This window comes from Sarcophilus harrisii, chromosome 1, assembly GCF_902635505.1.
Source record: "Sarcophilus harrisii chromosome 1, mSarHar1.11, whole genome shotgun sequence".
Classification (NCBI taxonomy): domain Eukaryota; kingdom Metazoa; phylum Chordata; class Mammalia; order Dasyuromorphia; family Dasyuridae; genus Sarcophilus; species Sarcophilus harrisii.
The window spans coordinates 81190202-81209847 of record NC_045426.1 but is presented as its reverse complement, the minus strand read 5'-3'; the positions used below and the strand labels follow the sequence as shown (position 1 = coordinate 81209847).

The following is a 19646-nucleotide window of genomic DNA, read 5'->3' as shown; positions in this document are numbered from 1 at the left end:
AATTGATTAATTGGGCGAGGGAGATAAGGGAGAGGGAGGACTGAAGGTTGACTCCAAAACTGAGTTTCCTGGAGGGGTGATTGGTGCCTTCTGCAGAAATGGCTTTAGGGAGCCTAAGAGCTCGGCTGTGGAAATGAGGCGAGACCTCGGCGGATATTCAGGCCGTGTTGGTGATACAGCACTAAGGTCCGGGAGAGAGACGGATCGGACCCAGAAATTTGGGGGACCTCCGCAGAGAGCTCCTGGTTGAACCTTTGTGAGTTAAGGGAGCGAGAGTACGAGAAGAGGGTCCCAGCCGGCGCTCCGGGGGGAAGCCCAAGGTTACAGTGTCACGGCGACATGGTTACAGTGTCTCCACTGTCATGGTGACAGTTACACAGAAATGTGGGAAATAGAGCGGGGCTCACACGCAAAGATCCCCAATCTCCCTTCAGTCCCCGAGTCCCGCCTCCCGGCCAGCCCAGGGGCGGGGTCTCCTCCCGATACAGGCACGGCCCGGGCCAGGCCCCGCACACTGGATTGCAGCGCCGGGACCGGCTGCTGGGGATCCTGACGCGCCGGGGTAACGGTTGGGGGTGGGGGTGGGGAGAGCAGCCCGGCGGGGCTGTGGGTCAGTAGAGGGGCTCTGCCAGCAGCTTGCCCCCGCGGGCCTCCACGTGCCGCGGAGAGTGCTTTCCTCTGGGGCCCGAGACCGCGCTGTCCCCGGCGGGCGGTCGCCAACCTGCTGGGCCAGATGTGCTGCCGCGGGTGGGAGCCAGCTGTTGTGGCCCCCGGCCTCCAGCAGAGGCTTTTAGCCTGAGCCCCGGGTGGGGGTGAGTGGGGAGGAGTGGGGGGGGGGGGGGGGGGGGGGGGGGGGGGGGGGGGGGGGCTGAGGCAGCAGAGGGTGAGGTGGGAAGGAACCCTGAGGGTCGGTGAGAACAGGCAGGGAACCCTGTCAGTCCTGGGGAAACAGGGGTCTGAGCGGCCGTGGGGAATAAAGGACCAGGGACCCAGGCGGAGGCGAGGGAGGCTGAGGGCAAAGAGGCATCTGCAGGTTTCCAGGAAGCAGTCAACAAGTGTTTGCTAAGCCTCTCCTATGTGCCGGGAACAAAGACATTTCCATTTCTTTCTGGGGGTAGGTAAGGGATAGGGATGGAGATTCAGGAGAGGTCTTGGGATCCTGCAGGAATGGAGAAAGGCCCGAAGGATTTTGGAGGGAGGAGAACAATCCTGGGAGAGTGGAAAGTGGTCAGGAGAAGCTGGTAGGGAGTAAAGTGAGGCGGCTAGGTGCCTTAGTGGATAGAAAGAAGGCTGGGCTTGGACTGGGGAGGACTGGTCTTCTAGGGTTCAAATCCAGCCTCCCAGACTTACTAGCTTGTGGGATCTTGGACAAGTCACTTAATCCTGTTTGTCAGTTTCCTCACCTGTAAAACGAGTTGGAGAAGAAAATGGTAAACCACGGTAGTGTCTTTCTTTGCCAAGAAATTGGAGTGGTCCTTTAGGGAGGGAGGCCGGGTTGGGTAGGTTTGATACAGGAGCGAGACATCTGAGATGGTTTCTCCACTACTGGGCAAAAAAGGAAGCTGATCCTTGGACCTACTCATTCCATGGGCTTCCTGCCTTAATAGGAAGGGACCAAGATCTTGGGTTCCTTTGTGGATAAAGGAGAAGTCCTGGGGTAAATGATACTTGGACCTGTGAAAGCTAGCCAGCTGGAGAGATTTCCAAAGAGCTGCTAACATTCCGAATTCCCTTCCATCAGGGCAGGGAGCAGAGCATCCAGGACTACTATGCCTGGCCAAGACCACCACCAGCTCTCAGAAGGGGAGCATCCATCTGTGACACTGTTTCGCCAGTACCTCCAAATTCAGACTGTGCAGCCAGAACCCAAGTATGGTAAGCTCAGATGAATTTCCCTTGCCATGTCTTCTGAATGGGTTGGGGATAAGGCCTCTCAGGCTGGAGGACTTTGGGCTTCTTGCTGCCTACAGCATCATCTTGGATGATCTAGTAACTGAAGAAATGACATATCAGGTCTTTGAAATTTTGAACTTCAGACTCTGCCCCTTGAACTGGGGCAAGGACCCTGGGGAGAAAGAAACCCTCAGCCAGATTCTGGAATGGGACGGGTTCTTGTCTCCTCTCCCTTTTCCATCCCACCAGAGTTTCTCTCTTCCCTACAGAGGAAGCTGTGCTTTTTTTGGAGAAAATAGCCAAGGACTTGGGCCTTGAGTATCAGAAGGTGGAGGTGAGAGAAGAAGGGGGGGAGGTCTATGACCTGACCTGAATCTCAGGTATCATTTAGAAAACAAAGGTGAAAAGGAGGGGGGATTGGTCTCCAAGCAGGGCTCAGAGGACTGGGAGAGGAAAATTTCTTCCTCAGCTCTCTTTAATCCTCTACAATCCTCCCATCATTATCTTTTGTCAGGTGGCTCCAGACCGAGTGGTGACAATATTGACCTGGAGAGGCACAGATCCCAGGCTCCGTTCCCTTGTGCTTAACTCCCACACTGATGTGGTGCCTGTCTTCAAGGTACATGGGCCCCCAGATGGGGTGGTGGAGGGCTCTTCTGGCATCCCCCCATGATTCCATGTTGCAAGGTCCAGCACCTTGTCATTCAGGGAAGCTTGGCAAGTAAGCCCACCTATTGATGACCACCTTTGAAAGCTTATTATGGGCTTTCCTCACGACCACATCATGGAACAGGTTGTGCAAATATGATCTCCATTTTATAGATGAAACAACTGAGGATTAGAGGGAATTAAAAAATGTGTCCACCGTCATTGAGTAGGGGGTCAAAGCCAAGACTTGAACTCAGGTCTTGCAGCTCTAAAGAGATAACATGGTCCAAGTGCTCATAGCCTGATTGCTGGGGACTAGAGCAGTGTATCTAAAATAGGGGAGAGTACGGGAGACAGCAAGAATGACTGTAGGCACGATTAGGTAAGATCCCATTAGCAGAAGCAGAGGCTTTCTGACTTAGCAGCTACGTGGGGTGAGTGGCAAAACGCTCCATATACATGATCCAAAGGAGACACCAGAGCTGTTACCCCCACTTTCCAATGCCACGATTCTCAATAGCTGCACACTGACTACTGATCACAGATTTAAAAGCAGAAGGGACTTTGGAGTCTATTTAGTCCAATTCCCTGATTTTACAGAAGAAATATTGGAACTTGAACCTGGGAGCTCTTAGCACAAATGCAACATATCCATTCACTGCTCTGACGCCTTCCATGCTCTATTATCTCTTGGATAAAATGCAAACCTGTGTAAACTCGTGTGCATGGCATTGAAAGCCCTCTGAAAAGGGGCTCCATTTACCTTTCTCCGAGTCTCATTTGACATGCATCCTCTTGACATATTGTCTGCTCCCCATACCCAATATTTCATCTTCTTCCTTCAGGCCTTTTCCCAGGTGGTTCCTTTGTTGTGGGTTGTATAAGCCCAGGCCCATCCACTATTCCTCCTGGGAACCATGTGAATAAAGGCTGAAGTGGAAGGAGCTACTTAGGGTAGCCAGAGGTCAGGAAGGAACTGGCCTGGATGGAAGGGTGGGCAGAGCTGGGAGTGGTTTAGAGAAGGGGTGCTGATTAAATGAGGAATGGGGGCATTGTCATATATGACACACATAGGCACTTAGTGTGAGAGCTGGTAGGGAGAGTTCTGTTTAAAATGAGGGAACAATAAATTCCAGGTTGCTGTAGGGGGCCTGGAGACCTAGCCTTCCAGGGAGGCTTCCTGAAAGAGGTGAAAGATGGAGGAAGCTAGGGGAAAGGTATTGTGGACAAATCACAAGAATGGGAGGTAAGCAGGAACTTTCCCTTCGACCCTTTGCTCTTTTTGTCCTCAGGAACACTGGAATCATGATCCCTTCGAAGCCTTCAAGGACGCCCAAGGGAACATTTTTGCTCGGGGTGCTCAGGACATGAAATGTGTTGGCATTCAGTGAGTCTCTGAATCCACATCCACTGGGAAGACTGGACAGCACCATACCTCTTTCTCTCTCCACATGACCCTGTCTCCTCTTCTGGGCTTTGATTGAGTCATAGAATCTGGGAATCAGAAGGGATCATTGAGTCTCAGGCTACTTACACAAGAGTTTACCTGCTCATGTCCCTTCTGTCAGTCTTTATCCCCAACATGTCCCCAAGCTCAGCTTGAGCCTTAATCTACAGGGACAGGCTTGTCTGGGGAGTCAGCTCCTTTCTTCTGCACAGGATTGTGCAAATTCTTAAGAGTTTCTCCTTATAATGGGTCAAATCAACCTGAGTAAATATCTCCAGGCCCTGCCTTCCTGGCCTACACAGGAAGAATCAGATTGATCTGCCTTCCACAATTCAGTGCTTCTAATAGAAGAAGAGATAGCCTCTTCTTCAGACTAATTTTAAAAAATAGCTAGCATTTATATAGAACCTATGTGTTGGGCACTGTGTTAAGTATTTTACAAATATAATCTCATTTGATTCTCACACAACCCTGAGAGATGGGTGCTATTATAATTCCCACTTTACAGTTGAAGAAACTGAGGCAGACAAGCTAAATGTCTTACCAAGCATCACACAGTTAGTCTCTGAGGCTATATTTGAACTTGGGTCTTGTTGAAGGGACTTGGCAAGGACATAAATTGAATTGTCCCCTCTCCAGTACTCTTTTTTTTTTAATTTTATTATAGCTTTTTATTTACAAGTTATATGCCTAAGTAATTTTACAGCATTGACAATTCCCAAACCTTTTGTTCCAACTTTTCCCCTCCTTCCCTCCATCCCCTCCCCAAGATGGCAGGTTGACCAATACATGTTAAGTATGTTAAAGCATATATGTCCTAACTGTTATTTTGCTGTACAAAAAGAGTCGAACTTTGAAATGGTGTACAGTTAACCTGTGAAGGAAATAAAAAATGCAGGCGGACAAAAATATAGGGATTGGGAATTCTATGTAGTGGTTATAGTCATCTCCCAGAATTCTTTCGCTGGGTGTAGCCTCTCCAGTACTCTTAAATGCTAGTACTAGGAGAGCATGAGCTTTTGCCAGCTGCCACATCACACTGCTGACGCTGAATCAACTTGCTTCTACTACCTGCTGGTACCTTTTAGTATGTATTCATTCTATCTGGTGCCGGTCACCATCTCCCTAATGAATTGTATAAAAGCAAAGGTGGTAGGATTCTCAGATTGCAGATGACAGAAAGTTAATATGCTGGAGGACAAAATTAAGTTCAAAAGAAAATACAATTTAATAGGAGGCAAATGCAAAATCCTACCTGGATTAAAAAAACCAAACCAACCATACAAGTACTGGATGGGGAGAGGTGGAAATAGTCCCTGTTTTCAAGTAGCTTACAGGAGAGGGGTTTTGGCAAACCAAAGACTTCCTGTGAGTTAACAGTGGGATGTGGCAGACTGCAGTGGGGGTCATGGAATTTTAGGCCATATTGGCAGTCATAGTGTGCACGTGGAGGGAGATGATAGCACCATAGTCAGTTCTCTTCCCCGCTCAGACTAAATTTAGAAGAGTCAGTCAGTAAACATTTATTAGATATCTTCTCTATGTCAGGCACTGTGCTGAATACAGGGAGATCAAAAAAGGCAAAAGACAATGACAATCACAATCTAGCAGGCTCCACCTTTTAGGGAGAGCCTGACCAGAGAAAAGTGACCACCTGTAGCAAGTCACAGGATTATAGGCCGAAGGAATTAGTATCATTTAGCCTGGCCAAGGAAAGACTTGGCAAAATAAGGTCCTCGGGGATGCCGGTGTGATTGGCACATAGTAGGCCCTTCACGTTTGTGGCTGGGTTGTTGCTTGAGGTGGGAGCTGTCTACAAGTATCTGAGGGGCCGTCACTGAAAGTCACAAGGCTGGTTCTGCTATTACCAGGAGGCCAGAATTGGGAGCTCTGGGTACAAGATCAAAGAGGTAGATGTCCTTTTGATAAAAGGACAACTGCCCCCAAGCGGAATAGGCTGTTTCATAAATCACTGGGTTTCTCATCACTGGCCATTTTGGGTGGAGGCTGGAAAAAGCTTTAGGTTCTCCTTTTAATGGACCTTTGGGATGTTAAAAGGGTACTTTTAACTAGATCCTCTGAGACTTCCTCTCCAACCCAGATCCTGAGATTCTTTTTTTTTTTTTTTTTTTTTTTAATTAAAGCTTTTAATTTACAAGTTATATGCATGGGTAATTTTACAGCATTGACAATTGCCAAACCCTTTGTTCCAATTTTTCCCCTCTTTCCCCCCATCCCCTCCCCCAGATGGCAGGTAGAGCAATACATGTTAAATATGTTAAAGTATATGTTAAATCCAATATATGTATACATATTTATAGTTACCTTGCTGCACAAGAAAAATCGGATAAAGAAAGGAAAAAAAAAACTGAGAAAAAAACAAAATGCAAGCAAGCAACAACAGAAAGAGTGAAAATGCTATGTTCTGGTCCACACTCAGTTCCCATAGTCTCTCTCAGGGAAAACCTGAGATTCTTGATTCTTGGTGGGGAGTCAGTTGTGGGACCTTGGGTTATCTGGACTCCATACCTGCCTCACTCTTAATGGACTCTGTGACTCAGTCTCACTCTTGTCCCTCCAGGTACGTGGAGGCTATTCGGAGGCTAAAAGCAGAAGGGAAGTCTTTTCCCAGGACCATTCACCTGACATTTGTCCCAGGTATGGCTCTTGGGGGTTGAGAGTAAGGGAATAGCCTAGTGCCAGGGGCCCACTGGGGGACTCCATCGTTGCTGTGGCAAAATGGGCTCCTCCTGCCCAGTGTGTGTGTGTGTGTTTTTGCTTCATGGGATTTCTGTTGCCTGCTCAGATGAGGAGGTTGGAGGACACAAGGGCATGGAGCTGTTTGTGAAACGGCCAGAGTTTCAGGCTCTAAGAGCTGGCTTCGCCCTCGATGAAGGTGAGTCTCACACAGGGTGAGGTTGGGGGTCTGAGTGGCCTGGGTTCTGGTACCAAATCGGGATCTGGGCCTGGGTCCTGGTAGCAGGTGGGGGTCTGAGTGGCCTGGATCTGGGCTGGGACAGACTCCCTCTTGACATCCCACTTCCCCCTGCGTAGGCTTGGCTAGCCCTACAGAAACCTTCACGGTCTTCTACAGCGAACGCAGCCCCTGGTGTGAGTAGAGCCCTTCCCTGGTGCGGGGGAAGTTGGGGGATCTCGGGTCCAGGGTGGGGACCTGTCCTTCCCAGGGTGTCCCTTAGTTGGCTGGGGAAGACTAATAAGCCTCTGCCCTCCGGGCACCCCTCTGCCCACCAGGGCTGTGTGTCACCAGCTCTGGGAACCCAGGCCACGGCTCGCGTTTCATTGAGAATACGGCCGCAGAGAAGCTGGTGAGTTGAGGGGGTTGGGAAGCCCGGAGGAGGGGGCGGGCTGTCAGTGGAGCACCCTGGCTGACCCCCCTTTCCCCCCCGGGGGCTCTACAGCATAAGGTGGTCACCTCCGTGCTGAAGTTCCGAGAGCAGGAGAATCAGCGGTGAGAACTTCCCCTCCCTCCCTCCCTGGTTCCTGCCCCGGGACCGGCCTTCCTCCCCCTTCTTTTCGCTGGGGCCTTTGGGTAGGGGAGCATGGAGAAGGGCCGGGGTTGAGCGTTCTCCTTTCCCCAGGCTCCAATCCAACCCCAACCTGACCCTGGGGGCCGTGACCACCGTGAACCTGACCATCCTGAATGGAGGAGTTGCCTTCAATGTGGTGCCGGCCACCATGAGCGCGAGCTTTGACTTTCGAGTTGCTCCAGATGTGGACCTCAAGGTGCTGGGGCGGGGCGGGTCCTCCCAGGGTCCTGCCTTCCTGACTCAGGCTCACCCCCGCCTCCCAGGTCCCCGATGACTCTGCCTCCCGGCGGGGGGCTCGGGGCTCTGCCCTAGGACTTGCTGGCTGCCATGACTTGGCCCCACCATGGGAGCCCCCCTCTCCCTCCCCCCCAGCCTCCTGGTCCACCAGCTGAGGATGGTAGTTCTTGATATAGCTCTGGGGAGCTCCTAGAGAGCACTAGAGAAATGGGGACTGGAGCTGTCGTCCCTCCAGGACTCCCCCTCCCCTTGCCCTCCCCTTGTCAGCAGCGGTTCCGAGGGTCGGATGCCAGAGCCGGGGGCGCTACCTCCTCCCTCTGTTGTCTCCTAGGCCTTTGAGGAGCAGATTCAGGGCTGGTGCCAGGAGGCTGGGGAAGGGGTCACCTACGAGTTTCACCAGGTACATGGGCACCCTGGGTCCCTCCCCCCCCCCCACAGGGAACCTTTTTCCTGTTTCACAATTGGAGCAGTGGGTGGTCCCAGGGGGGCTCCCATGTTTGTGGGGGATGGTTTGTGGATGTTTGTCCCCGGGAGCTTGGAGGTCATTCCCCTGAAACGGATCGGAGATGGACTTTCTCTGATCCTTGCTTTATCTGCTCCCCCCCAGAAATGGACAGAGCCCCGAATCACAGCCACAGATGACTCCAACCCCTGGTGGGCCGAGTTCAGCAGAGTCTGTAGGGAGATGTAAGACCCGACCTCCATCCCCTGCTGCCCTTCCCTTCCTCCCTTTGATGCGGTCGGCTGGTGGGATGCCCCCTCCCCACTGGTAAAGACCTTCGTGTCTTCCCCTGCCAGGAATCTCAGTGTGAAGCCCGAGATCTTCCCAGCTGCTACCGACAGCCGGTACCTCCGAGCCGTGAGTCTCTCCAGCCTCCGCTTTGGGATGGGAGCGGTGGGAGGCGGCCGGCGTGCGGATTGGGACGGGCAGGCAGGGTCCTGGACTTCCGGTCTGAGGGAACCGAGGGTGCCCTACTCCAGGGGGCACGGCGGGGGAGGGGAGGGCAGGCTGGCTCCACCAGACAGGAGGGTGAGCCCTGCCCTGATGCACCCACATGCTTACAGGCAGGGGTCCCAGCGCTGGGCTTCTCCCCGATGAACCACACCCCCGTCCTGCTGCACGACCACAACGAGTTCCTGAACGAAGCCGTGTTCCTTCGGGGCATTGACATCTACGCCCACCTGCTGCCTGCCCTGGCCAGCTTGCCGGCCCTGCCCAACGAGTGCTAACAGCAGCGGCTACCAGCAGCCCCTCCTAGTGCCTTCCCCTCCCCACCGCTCGGGCCTGGGGGCTTCCCCTTAGCTCCCCTTAGGAACCAAAGACCCAGACCTCCAATAAAGCCTCGTTTTGGTGCTGAGCTGTCCTGTCTCCCCTCTCCCCAGCACGCTGCACTCCTTTTCGCACCGAGCAGCCGCCCTCGCTAGGTTCTGTGGGAGGAGAAAAGGGGTGGCAAGGAGAGGGGCACAACGCTGGACCCGGAGGGCTGATGTCCGGTCCCGCTCCGGCCCACCAACGGAAGAATGATGTGGTTGGGTGGGAGTGGCTGCCATGTGCTTGCCAGCTGCCTTTACCGATGAGGAAACAAGGCAGAGAGAGCTAATTAAGTGACTTGCCCAAAGTCGTGCCCTACTGCTCGTCTGAAGGCGGATTTGCACTTGGCTCTACCCACTGCACCCGCCCCGGCATGCAAGGTGGATGGTTTATTCCAGTATAGGGCAAGATGTGGGAGGGGGAGAGAAGCACTAAGTCAGCGAGCATTTAAAGGCAGAATGGGGCTGAGGTACAAGGAGATCAAACAGCAGTTCCCTCCGTCTGTTGGGAAACCCCTCAGGGAAGACAGGCTCCACACTAATACATGCTCTTGATCCAACCATTCTGGAAATCATTTGGGATGTAGTCAACAGTTCAATTGCTCCAGGGATACCACTACCAGGCATTAACACCGGGAGGTCAATGGCTGAAGGAAAGGACTTAGAAAAACAAAAATACTTGCAGTGGATATATTTTTTTTTTTTTGTAGTAGCAAAAGGCTAAAATGAAAGTGGATGCCCACTGATTAGAGAATAATTGAACATATTCTTGTTCACTGTAATTAACATTTGTCATAAGAAATAATTGTCAAAGATTCAAAGACTATTCACAAATAAAACTCATGTAAAAACAACCGATATCAAGAAAAGTTTCTTTAAAAAAAGACTCAGAGAGATTTGGGGAAAATTTGTTTGAAATGACACAGAGCAAACTTGGAACCAGGAGAGCTATTTAATAAGTAGTAATAGCTAACATTTATATAGTGTGTCGGGCACTGTGCTAAGCATTTTACAATGACTTGATTCTCATGACAACCCAGCAAAGTAGGTGCCATTAATTTTATAAGTGAAGAACTGAGGCAAACAGGGGAAGTGATTTTCTCAGGGCCACAACTAGTGAGTTATGAGGTTACATTGGATCTAGGGTCCTTCTGACTGTGATCCAAGGCTAGCCATTGCACTAGCTCCTCTAATTACTTATGAATATATACAATGACCACAGAAATGTGAAGAGAAACACTGAAAGACTTCAGGGCTTGGTGAAGCATGTTTTCCACTTCTAGGCAAAGAGGTGTTAGACTATAGGTATGAAATGAGACATTTACAAACCTATCCAATGGATTGGAATTTTTTGATTTGGTTGTTTTGGTGTTTTTTCCTATTTTTTCAAAAGGGAGATTCTGTGGGACGGATGGTCCTTTCAAAGTGACGGTCAAGTTGGAAGAAAGCATCAGTGAAATTATTTTCATAAAGTGTCTTGAAGATGTAGGCCAAAAAGAACTACATGGTGTCTAAGTGGAAGCCCCTTAGAAAACAGAGGGATCAGAAAATTACATAAAGTGTCATTTGAAGTGAGCTTTAAATGATAGGAGTCCCAAAACAGGTATGGAGGTCTGGGTCAGAGGGGAAAGATTCCCTTCTAGTGCAGAACTGGAATACAAAGGAAAGAACTTAGAAATGCATGGAGGAGCTCACTGGTGCTCCTGGAGGTGGGATGCCTTGAAGAGAGGAGTTGGGATTTGGATCGGGAGCAGAAAAATACTCCAGATGAGCCTGGGGAAAAAAATGCTATGGCCCGGGGATGCTCACTATGATGGGTTGGAATCTCAATGTGTATCCTGCGGGCAGGGGAAGGCATTGGGAGCTTCTGATCATTTCCCACCTTCTGGCAGAGATCCTGCTCTTTGGGGTGGTTGATTAGTCTGTCTTAACTCCAGCTTTCTGATGCTGCTAGAGGGAGATTGGAGGTGGGAGACTGAATATTGCCTCTGACTTTGGGCAAGAACATGTCAAGAACCTCTGGTTAGGAGTTTGGGCTCTTACTTGCAAAATGTGAATCATGAACTTTTAAGCACTTACCTTCTAAGATGATGGTGGTGATACTTTGTACACTGTAGAAATGTAAATTAAGAAATAAAATATCTTTATATCAATGCTACAGATAATAAAGAGCCATTGGAATTTACTCAGTAAGGGAGAGATGTTCATGGCAGACTTCCTTAGGTCAACGTGGTCTCATTTTTCCACCTCCTGTGTTTGTTCTACTGGGACTTTTGTACCCTGTGCCAGGATGCAGCCCCTGCACTCCCCCTCCACCCCCCAAATCCTATTTTTCTCAGGATTCAGCTCAGGGACCCCATCTGTGCCCAATGGCATACAGCTACTTCCATTAATCTCCCTAAATAAACTAATTACTTGTATTTGTTTACTGTATTCCGAATACAAGCTTCTGGAGTAGTAGTAATATTTGGGCCTGGCTCCGTACCTAGTACATAATAAATGCTTGTGGATTATCCTCAAAGAGAAAGAAGAGTAATATTACCCGGAACCTGTGATTCCCTTATCACCCCTCCAAACCAATATAAGACAAATCTTTCCACAAGATTTTGAAATGCTAGAGACCCTGGAGTCTGAATGAGTTTCAATGAATTCCAGGGAACATTAGGCCCCTGGAAGGCAGATGCTGCAGTTGGGTTGCATTGGCTCAAAGGGTCAAACCTCCAAAAACTGGGTCTAGTAAATGCAGGAAAGCCCCATTTTTTCATTTTAAGGAGACATCAGTGTTTGTAACCTGGGAGTCTGCAAGGCAAGGCTATGAGGCACTGAGTTCAGAGCCCAGTGAGAGGGGTGAAGCTTAGAGACAGAAATCCAAGGAAAAATCCTTATCTCAGTGCTGAGCATCCTTGAAGGGGAGGAAGCAGATCCTGCTTCTTTAGGCACCCCTGACACCGAAGTGAAAAATTAAGTATGAACCGACATAGAACAGGGGAACTGCTCAAAGCGGCCTAGTCCAAACTCTGCCTTTGATCTTCAAGCAGAAGCTCATCCAGAGGGCAGAGAGCCCAGTCACAGAGTGACTTGGAACTGAAGGAGGGTTGAAGCAGCTCAGAAGCAAAGCAAAATCCACCTTGGATTGATGGTTTCCAACAAAGGGGAGCTTAGATTCCCAGGATGCAGCCCTATTCAAGGACCCAAGCCCCTCGTTTCCTCTATCATCATCCACAACCCAAACCCTCAATCCCAGCATACAAATTGCTAAGGGTCTCCCAGGCCATAACTTCCTTTGCTGAGTGTTTGCTCCCAGAGAAAATGACCAGCTTTGTGGGGTTGCTGAGAATTTTCTTTCCCTAGGTCCCTTTGCCTGGTTGTTAGTCCAGCAGTGAGTATGGGCATCATCATTCCTGATCTAAAGCTTCCCAAACTGATGAGGTCCAAGGTTTGGGATTAGAAAAGTCACCAAATTCTATCATGTAACTCAAAAATAGTGATTTTGAGTCCATATCCTTATCTAGAACTAGGTATTAAGGCAGTTCTGACCGTATTGAAGTCTTGGACAAGTAGTCTTTAAAAATTCCAAGACCAAAGGAGGGAAGGCAGGTCTCACGCTTTCAAATGTGAGAAAACAGGTTTCTGGTGACAGTGATACACTTAGGAGTTAATGATAGTTAATGTTCAAGACCAGAACACTGGTGAACATGTTTTTCAGTTCCCCAGGGACCTGCAGAATATGGGATACTGGATGCAGGGTGATAAATAGCGACATTCTTTGCTTGCTGCCTTGCCCTTCCCTGGAAGCACAGAATGTGGAAGTAATTGTATGGGACAGCCACTTTGAGGGATGGGGTAAAGGGAACTGTGGCCTTCAAAGTATTCTGGCTTGAAGTTCTGATGGCTTTGGATCATATGTGGGATGAACTTGATGGGTCAATCTATAACCTCAATGAAGAAATGGAGACCCAGAATGGGGTGTGTGTATGAACAACAGGTACAGATGTGGTCACTTAAATTAACAGAGAACACAAAGTCCCTGGGCTCCAAACGCCGTGCCTTTCCTACTAAAGTTTTCTATCGGCAACCTGAATCTGCATTCTCCTCAGAGTGGCTTCCCCATATCTCTTCTTTTAAAAGAGCCGCTCACTCTAATATGATTCTGAGATTTTTACCAAGAATTATAGATTAGGAACTTGGAAGGTTCTCACCCAGTCCAATCCCCTTCACAACTTACAGAAATTAAGGCTAAAGAGACTGAGATCTGCTTCAAGTCAAACAGTAAAGTAGCATACCGAAGAGACATCTTTTGCCTGTTACTTTGCCAAAGACCTTTAAGTGCAGGGGTCCCAACCTCCTCATTTTTAACAGTGTGTTTCACAATTACTCCGAGCCTATGTTTCCTCATCTACAAATTGTTGATAATGTGTTACCTCCCATTTCACTCCTAGATTTGACGACAAAAAGACCAGTTAATTCTTATGACTCACCATTTATTTTATTTGTACAAAATAGTGAATAATCATACCCTGGCTAGGAAAAAACGGTGGCTTATGTTTAAACAAGTCCTTCTGTCCTGAAGCATCTATTATTTTGAAGGCTTGGAACCAGAAGCTTTAGCCCCAGCATCTTTGGGTTTGGACTCGGCAGGCTTAGCAGCCTTGGAATCACTGGGCTTTGTGGCCTTAGAACCAGACTTGGCGGCCTTGGGATCGGGTTTGGCAACCTTGGCGTCAGACTTGGTGACTTTGGGGCCAGGTTTGGTAGCCTTGGCATCAGATTTGGTGACCTTGGCGCCAGACTTGGTAACCTTAGGATCAGTGGGCTTGGCGGTCTTGGGGTCAGTGGGTTTAGTGGGCTTGGTGGCCTTGGGATCGGTGGGCTTGACTGTCTTGGGCTCAGTGGTTCTTGCAACCTTAGAGTCGGGCTTTGTGATCCTGGGGCCTGGGCGTTTGATGCCAACTCTAGGGGCTGGACGCTTGGTGGCCATCTTGTGGCCAGCACGGCGGGCAGTGGCCTTGGAAATCTTGGGCCTGAGGAGCTTGGCCTTGGAGGCCTTGGTGCTCAGGGCCTTGATGGCCTCTGCTCGGGCCTTGATGGCTTTGGCGTTGTTGGCCTGCATCTTCTTCAGCCCCTTCTTGTTGTGTTTCTTGGCAAAGCGCATGTTTCTCAGAAACTTGGGGTCAACCTGCAAGACAAACAATGCACAGAAATGTCTTTACAACTTTGCCCTGGCCAGGAGCCCTGAGCGGGGGAACCACCTCATCTTGGGCCCTCTCCTCTCCACATCTGACTGCCCCACCAGCCACCATCCATTCAACAACCACCTCCACACATTTGACCCAGGTCTGGTTACTCTCTGGAGCTCCAGCACCACACCTACACTGGCCTTCTGGAAATCTTCAAGACCACCACACTTCCCAAAGCAGCAATCAGCCTCTACAACTCTCCTGTTGCTGTCAAGGCACCACAGGTGTCCAGTTTTCAGGCCAGCAATCTTACCCAGTGTCACCCTCAACCCTTATTCTTGAAGGAGAGTCGCTGCCACATGGGATTAATGCCCCACATATCTAGGTATGACCAGAATAGACTGACAGTATCTCTTGCATATAAGCACTTTTCTCATAGTCGTCAGCCCAGTTAAGGCTTCCATCCTTGTTACCCTTTCTGATCAAAAGGCAACAAACTTCTAGCAGGTCTTCTACTCCAGGTAGCTGCCAAAATGTGGCCCCAGGATCTATCCAGTCTTGTATCTGGCATTTAAATCCCTGAATCTGTCTTAATCTTATTTTGGCATGTAAAACTGTCTTCTTTCTACTTCTCTGCTATTCTTATGCTTACCGTTTTCTCCATGTCTCGCTATCCTCACACCCAAAATGTTCTTCCTCTCCTCTGCCTCTAAAATTTCTCTTCCCATTTTTTTGGGTTCAGTTCAAATCTCACCTTTTCTAAATCTCCCCAGCTCACTTCCAATTTATCCTGTATATAGCTTGTTTGCACGCTGTCTCCCTTGAGAGAGTGAGCTTCTTGAAAACAGGGACTACCTTTCACCCCAATGCTTAGTAGCATGGTGCCTGGCATACAGCAGGTATTAAAAGATGTTTACTGCCTAGTAGCTTCCCTCCCGGGAGATTACCCTCTCCCTATTCTGTACACACATTTTGCATATTTAAAATATTTCCATGTTTACACTTATCCCTAGCCAGAGAACTTGAGATCTCTGGGAGGCAGTAGTATTCCCAGTGCTTTGCACAGAATAAGCACTTATATATTAAGTCCCGAGAACCTATGGTCCAGGCTAGGTCTCTAACTACTATGCTATATAATGTTTGAGACAACTACCTCCACTTTCCTACTTACAAAATGAAGAAATTAAACCTGACCAAATCTAATTAGCCCATAAATCAGTGACTGGTCCTAAACATGTCCTCATTGACTTAAGACTGTATAAGAGACTTATCAGGTACCATGCTGGTCAGCTTCAATTATTTTGTCTTTTAATTGAAACTGAATGTAATCTTTAGATTCATTTGATTCAAAACCACATGGATTTATCATGTGGCTTTTATTAATAAAAAGCTAAATATTCCTGGACTACACAATCTCTAGAGTTTCTTCTATGTCTAATCACCAAAGATTCCAGAGCTACATGATATACTAAAGCCAACTCTACAAGAGTATATTTTTAAAAATGCTTCCCAAGGGCCTAATGGTATCTAAAGCAATACCAAAAACAATTTCATCAAACTGATTAAAAAAAAAAAAAAATTACCAAAACCAATGTTACTGGAGGAAATCGAATGGCTGATTAAAGGAATAGATTAGGTATACAATATACAAAAACAAATGAGTGCAATAACATAGTATTTAGTAACTCCAAAGATGCTAGCTATTGGGCAAGAATTCACTATTTGATAAAAACTGCTGGGAAACTGGAAAGTAGTCTGGCCAAAACTAGGCATAGACCAACATACCACATGCCAAAATGGGCTCAAAATGGGCACATTATCAGAGAGAATAGATACCATAAGCAAATCATAGAAGCATGGGAAAAAAATACTTATTAGATCTATGGAAAGGGGAAGAGTAAATGACCAGAGAGAGATAGGTTTACAGGAGGCAAAACAGATAATTTTGACTATAAAAATTAACATTTTTGTACAAACAGAACCAATTAAATCAAAATGGTCTTGTTTTCAAATATATAGGGAAATCAGTTACATTTATAAAAATAAGATCCATTTTTCAATTGATAAATGGTCAAAGCATGTGAACTGGCAGTTTTCATAATCCAACAAAAATGTTTTAAAGCATAATAGAGAAATCTGATGGCTAAGACGTAAAAGTGAGAAATGCTAGAAGGGATGTGCCTGCTGGTCCAATCAATTTGCAACTGTACTCCACCCAAAAGCTATAAAATTGCATGTTTTGATCCAGCAATCTTATTGGGTTTATATCTCACAGAGATCAAAGAAAAATACTACTATGCTATTAAGAAATGATGAAGGGGATGGTCTCAGAAAAACTTTGAACAATTGATGCAAAATGAAGTAAGCACAAACGGGAGAACATACTACAAAGTAACAGTAGTATTGTAATCCATGGCTTAGCAGTCATTCTGACCAATACAACGCCAAAGGATTCAAAATGAAAAAATGCTATCCACTTTCAGATAGAAAATCTGGTGGCCTCAAGAGGGCAGATTGAAGCATTATTTCTTCCTTTTATCTTTCTTCCAAAATATGGCTAGTAGAGAAATGTTTTACACAACTTTCCTAAATAAGGAACAACAAGCTAAACGACTGGTATCCAAAGGTGGCAACAAAGTTTGGCCTTTACATAACTCTGTGAGGAGTAAATAATTTTTTAAAGTTCTCGGTCATCAAGAAATTTAAAAATTACCTTTGGAGAAACTGTTAAGTTAAAACTGTTTGAATACTGTATAGCTATATAGTTATCCGAGTTTATGGTTTTTACCTCCTACTGGACTATTTAGGATTCCTGAGGGCTGGGCTCAGATCTTGTAAATACATCCCTACCAGCTCAAATCACTGAACACAATGAGCATAATGATTGATGAATGGTTAAAAGATTAATACCAACTGTTCAAGGGCTGAATGTAGCTCATGTGACCCAGTTATTAACAAGCTATGTTGGCCCCAATGATACCATATTTGGGTTACACATTTAACCATATTCTGAAAACTACAAGTGATGCCATCATTTAGTTCATGTGCAGAATATTCTGCCAAGACTCTTGGATAAAAAAATGACACCTATGTGAACACAAGGAAGTAGGAAAATTTTAGAACATTCTTTGTGCTTTGCCCTAGTGCTATGTACATCTTGTTTTCTCTCCTTAGGGCAGGCGGCTGTTTTGTTTCCTGACAGGCCAGTGACTTGCAGAAAATCAGACTATAGCTAGAGAAAGACTTGGAAGTCATTAACCTAATTGTCCCCCACCCCCAAATCTCATAGGTGAGGAAACTTAGGCCCAGAAAAGTAAAGTTTTACCTATAGGATCACAGGCTTTCACTCCCAGCCCTTGCCTCCGGAGCTAACATCTTGCCAGTGTATCACAGTATGCTCTAAACTCCTATATAACTTTTCTAGACAAGCCTCTCTTCTACCAAGGCTGATACTGAGAGCAGCAGCCTCCCCATATTTTGATGGTGAGACAGATGGTCAGGGGGCTGTGGGCATAAAGCATCGTCACAAAACTGACCATCCATCTAAAGACTCAAACCAGCAACACGAGTTTCTCACCAGCAAACCATAATCGCAGAATATATGCACACTCACCCCCTTCAGAGACTCGTATCTCTGTGATCTGGGTTTCTTGATGCCATTTCTGTGCCATTTTCGTGCTACAGACAAAAAAAGAAGGAAAAAATCCAACTTAGGCCAGTTTGATTTTACATAGCAAATAACTCCCAGTGTCCAACGTTCAGATGTTATTTTTCCTCACTCCGGTCAAGTGGCCCCGGTTAACAAGGGGCTCTCTCCTTTACCCGGGGGAGAACTCACATTGATTGTGGGTGGTATGGTTCTTAGACTTGGCCATCTCTGCACCTGTAGGGGAGAACAAGGACTGAGGATCACAGAGCGAAACATCCTTCCGATTCTGTGACCCCACCAAGCCCAATCCCTATCTTCACAGCTCTGTATGTAGGATGTTTCCTGGGTCACCAAGCCGGATTTGAGCCCGTTTCCCGAGTCTGGTCCCAATTAAAAACCAACCTCTCTTCCCTTTAGTGCCACCCTCCCCAGGATTGCCCATCACTCGTGGGCAGGCCGTCTCCAATGACGGGCTCCGGGAGGACGGGCCCGCGTTGGCTGTTCCAGCCAGCCCCCGAGTCAGTGATCGCTAAGTATTTGCCGGTCGCTGATGCTTCATTTCAGCCAAGCCTCAAATATGTAATAGATGAAAGGGAAAGGAGTTTCCGAATTTGGGCTAACTTGGGGCACGACCGCGGGGGGTTAAAGCAGCGCCAGCGGTCGTTTCCTCGGGGAGTAAGCCAGCGGAGGGACCTCAGGAGCTCTAGCTTGGAGAAGCCTTCCCACGGGCTCCCCTGGGAGGGGACTCGGGTTTGCCGAGCCGCGCGGGGAGACGGAAGTGGGGGGGGGCCTGCGGCTCCGCGGGCCATGGGACTCTCCCCTTAAGGGCGCCCCGCGTGGGCTCCCAACCCCGTCTTGCTCCGGAGACTCCCCGTAGCGGCCCCGAGGCTACCCTAAACGGCGCGCGGCACCCAGCCCGCTCTGCGCCTCTTCTTCCCTTCTCGATGCCGCGGGCCCCGAGCTCCCTCTCACTCCGGACCCGAGCTCCCTCTCACTCCGGGCCCGAGCTCCCTCTCACCCCGGCCCAGGCCTCTCAGCTAACCCCGACTCTCCCGGGCTCAACCCCGAGCTGCCCCCCGGTCCCGCCCGGCCTGCCCCCCGGCTCAGAGCTCCTCCGTTATCCTCCGAGCTATTCGCTCGACCCCCCATGCCCCATCCAGGCCACGGATGGCGCCGGATGCGACCCCCAGAGCCTCTCACCGCAGCGTGCGCCAACAGGCACTCCACCAACCGGAAGAGGCCCAAAGCTAGAGAGAGAAAGAAGGAAGAAGCGCGGGGCAGTGTGGGAAATAAGGGCCGCGTGGGAGGAAAATCCTACTGGAAAACCTTCCCCCCGGAGTCCTACGCCTCAAGAACAAACGTTCCGGGAAGAAACGGTCCGGGGCCTGCTCTTCCGCTGGGGGACCGAATTGAACCGTGGCCTCGGAAGTGTCCGGAAGCCAACCCCGCCCGTGGCCCCCGCTGTTTCCTGTTTCCCTCCTCTGGGCCCGAACCTCGGGCGGTGTCCGACACTCCCCAATTTCCCTGATTGTAAAACGGGCGTAGGAAGGAGTTGCCCTCGGACGGCTTAGCCCTCGCGCCTAATCGGATCAGTTTCCCCTGTGGTTAAGGCTATTAAATGACGGATGGGATTAATTGCCCCGAAGGGCCCCTCCCAGCGTTGTCAGCCCCTGTTTCCAAGGCAGGTCTAGGACCCGGATGCTCAGCTGACCTCCGGGCACCTCGCCAGGGCCTGC

At 48.8% G+C, this 19646-nt stretch overlaps 2 protein-coding genes across 4 annotated transcripts; one reads left to right on the top strand and one right to left on the bottom strand.

Annotated features, from left to right (window-relative positions):
* Nucleotides 1-487: 487 nt before the first annotated feature.
* ACY1 (aminoacylase 1) lies at nucleotides 488-9938 on the top strand. 3 transcript variants are annotated; one of them, XM_003762596.4, is made up of 15 exons: nucleotides 488-562; nucleotides 1742-1875; nucleotides 2163-2227; nucleotides 2408-2512; nucleotides 3834-3928; nucleotides 6570-6646; nucleotides 6795-6884; nucleotides 7043-7099; nucleotides 7241-7314; nucleotides 7408-7457; nucleotides 7588-7732; nucleotides 8105-8173; nucleotides 8381-8460; nucleotides 8572-8632; nucleotides 8839-9938. In XM_003762596.4, exons 2-15 carry the CDS (start codon nucleotides 1770-1772, stop codon nucleotides 9001-9003), a joined length of 1239 nt encoding a protein of 412 aa, XP_003762644.1. In that variant the 5' UTR covers nucleotides 488-562; nucleotides 1742-1769; the 3' UTR covers nucleotides 9004-9938. The 3 variants fall into 3 exon arrangements, with proteins under 3 accessions (XP_003762644.1, XP_031814161.1, XP_031814169.1); XM_031958301.1 differs by lacking the exon at nucleotides 488-562 and adding an exon at nucleotides 594-812; XM_031958309.1 differs by lacking the exons at nucleotides 488-562; nucleotides 2163-2227.
* A 3610-nt stretch (nucleotides 9939-13548) lies between these two features.
* On the bottom strand, nucleotides 13549-19252 carry RPL29 (ribosomal protein L29). Its single transcript, XM_003762589.4, has 4 exons — nucleotides 19111-19252; nucleotides 18100-18144; nucleotides 17875-17939; nucleotides 13549-14260 (listed from the first exon to the last, which is right to left on the bottom strand). Exons 2-4 carry the CDS (start codon nucleotides 18134-18136, stop codon nucleotides 13661-13663), a joined length of 702 nt encoding a protein of 233 aa, XP_003762637.1. The 5' UTR covers nucleotides 18137-18144; nucleotides 19111-19252; the 3' UTR covers nucleotides 13549-13660.
* Nucleotides 19253-19646: the final 394 nt, after the last annotated feature.

Coding starts and splice junctions, on each gene's coding strand:
- ACY1 (XM_003762596.4), top strand. CDS start 1,770: ATGCCTGGCCAAGACCACCACCAGCTCTCAGAAGGGGAGCATCCATCT. Junction 2,513..3,833: donor ATGTGGTGCCTGTCTTCAAG/GTACATGGGCCC, acceptor TTTTGTCCTCAG/GAACACTGGAATCATGATCC. Junction 7,733..8,104: donor CTCCAGATGTGGACCTCAAG/GTGCTGGGGCGG, acceptor GTTGTCTCCTAG/GCCTTTGAGGAGCAGATTCA.
- RPL29 (XM_003762589.4), bottom strand. CDS start 18,136: ATGGCCAAGTCTAAGAACCATACCACCCACAATCAAT. Junction 17,940..18,099: donor CCATACCACCCACAATCAAT/GTGAGTTCTCCC, acceptor TTTTGTCTGTAG/CACGAAAATGGCACAGAAAT. Junction 14,261..17,874: donor GATACGAGTCTCTGAAGGGG/GTGAGTGTGCAT, acceptor TTTGTCTTGCAG/GTTGACCCCAAGTTTCTGAG.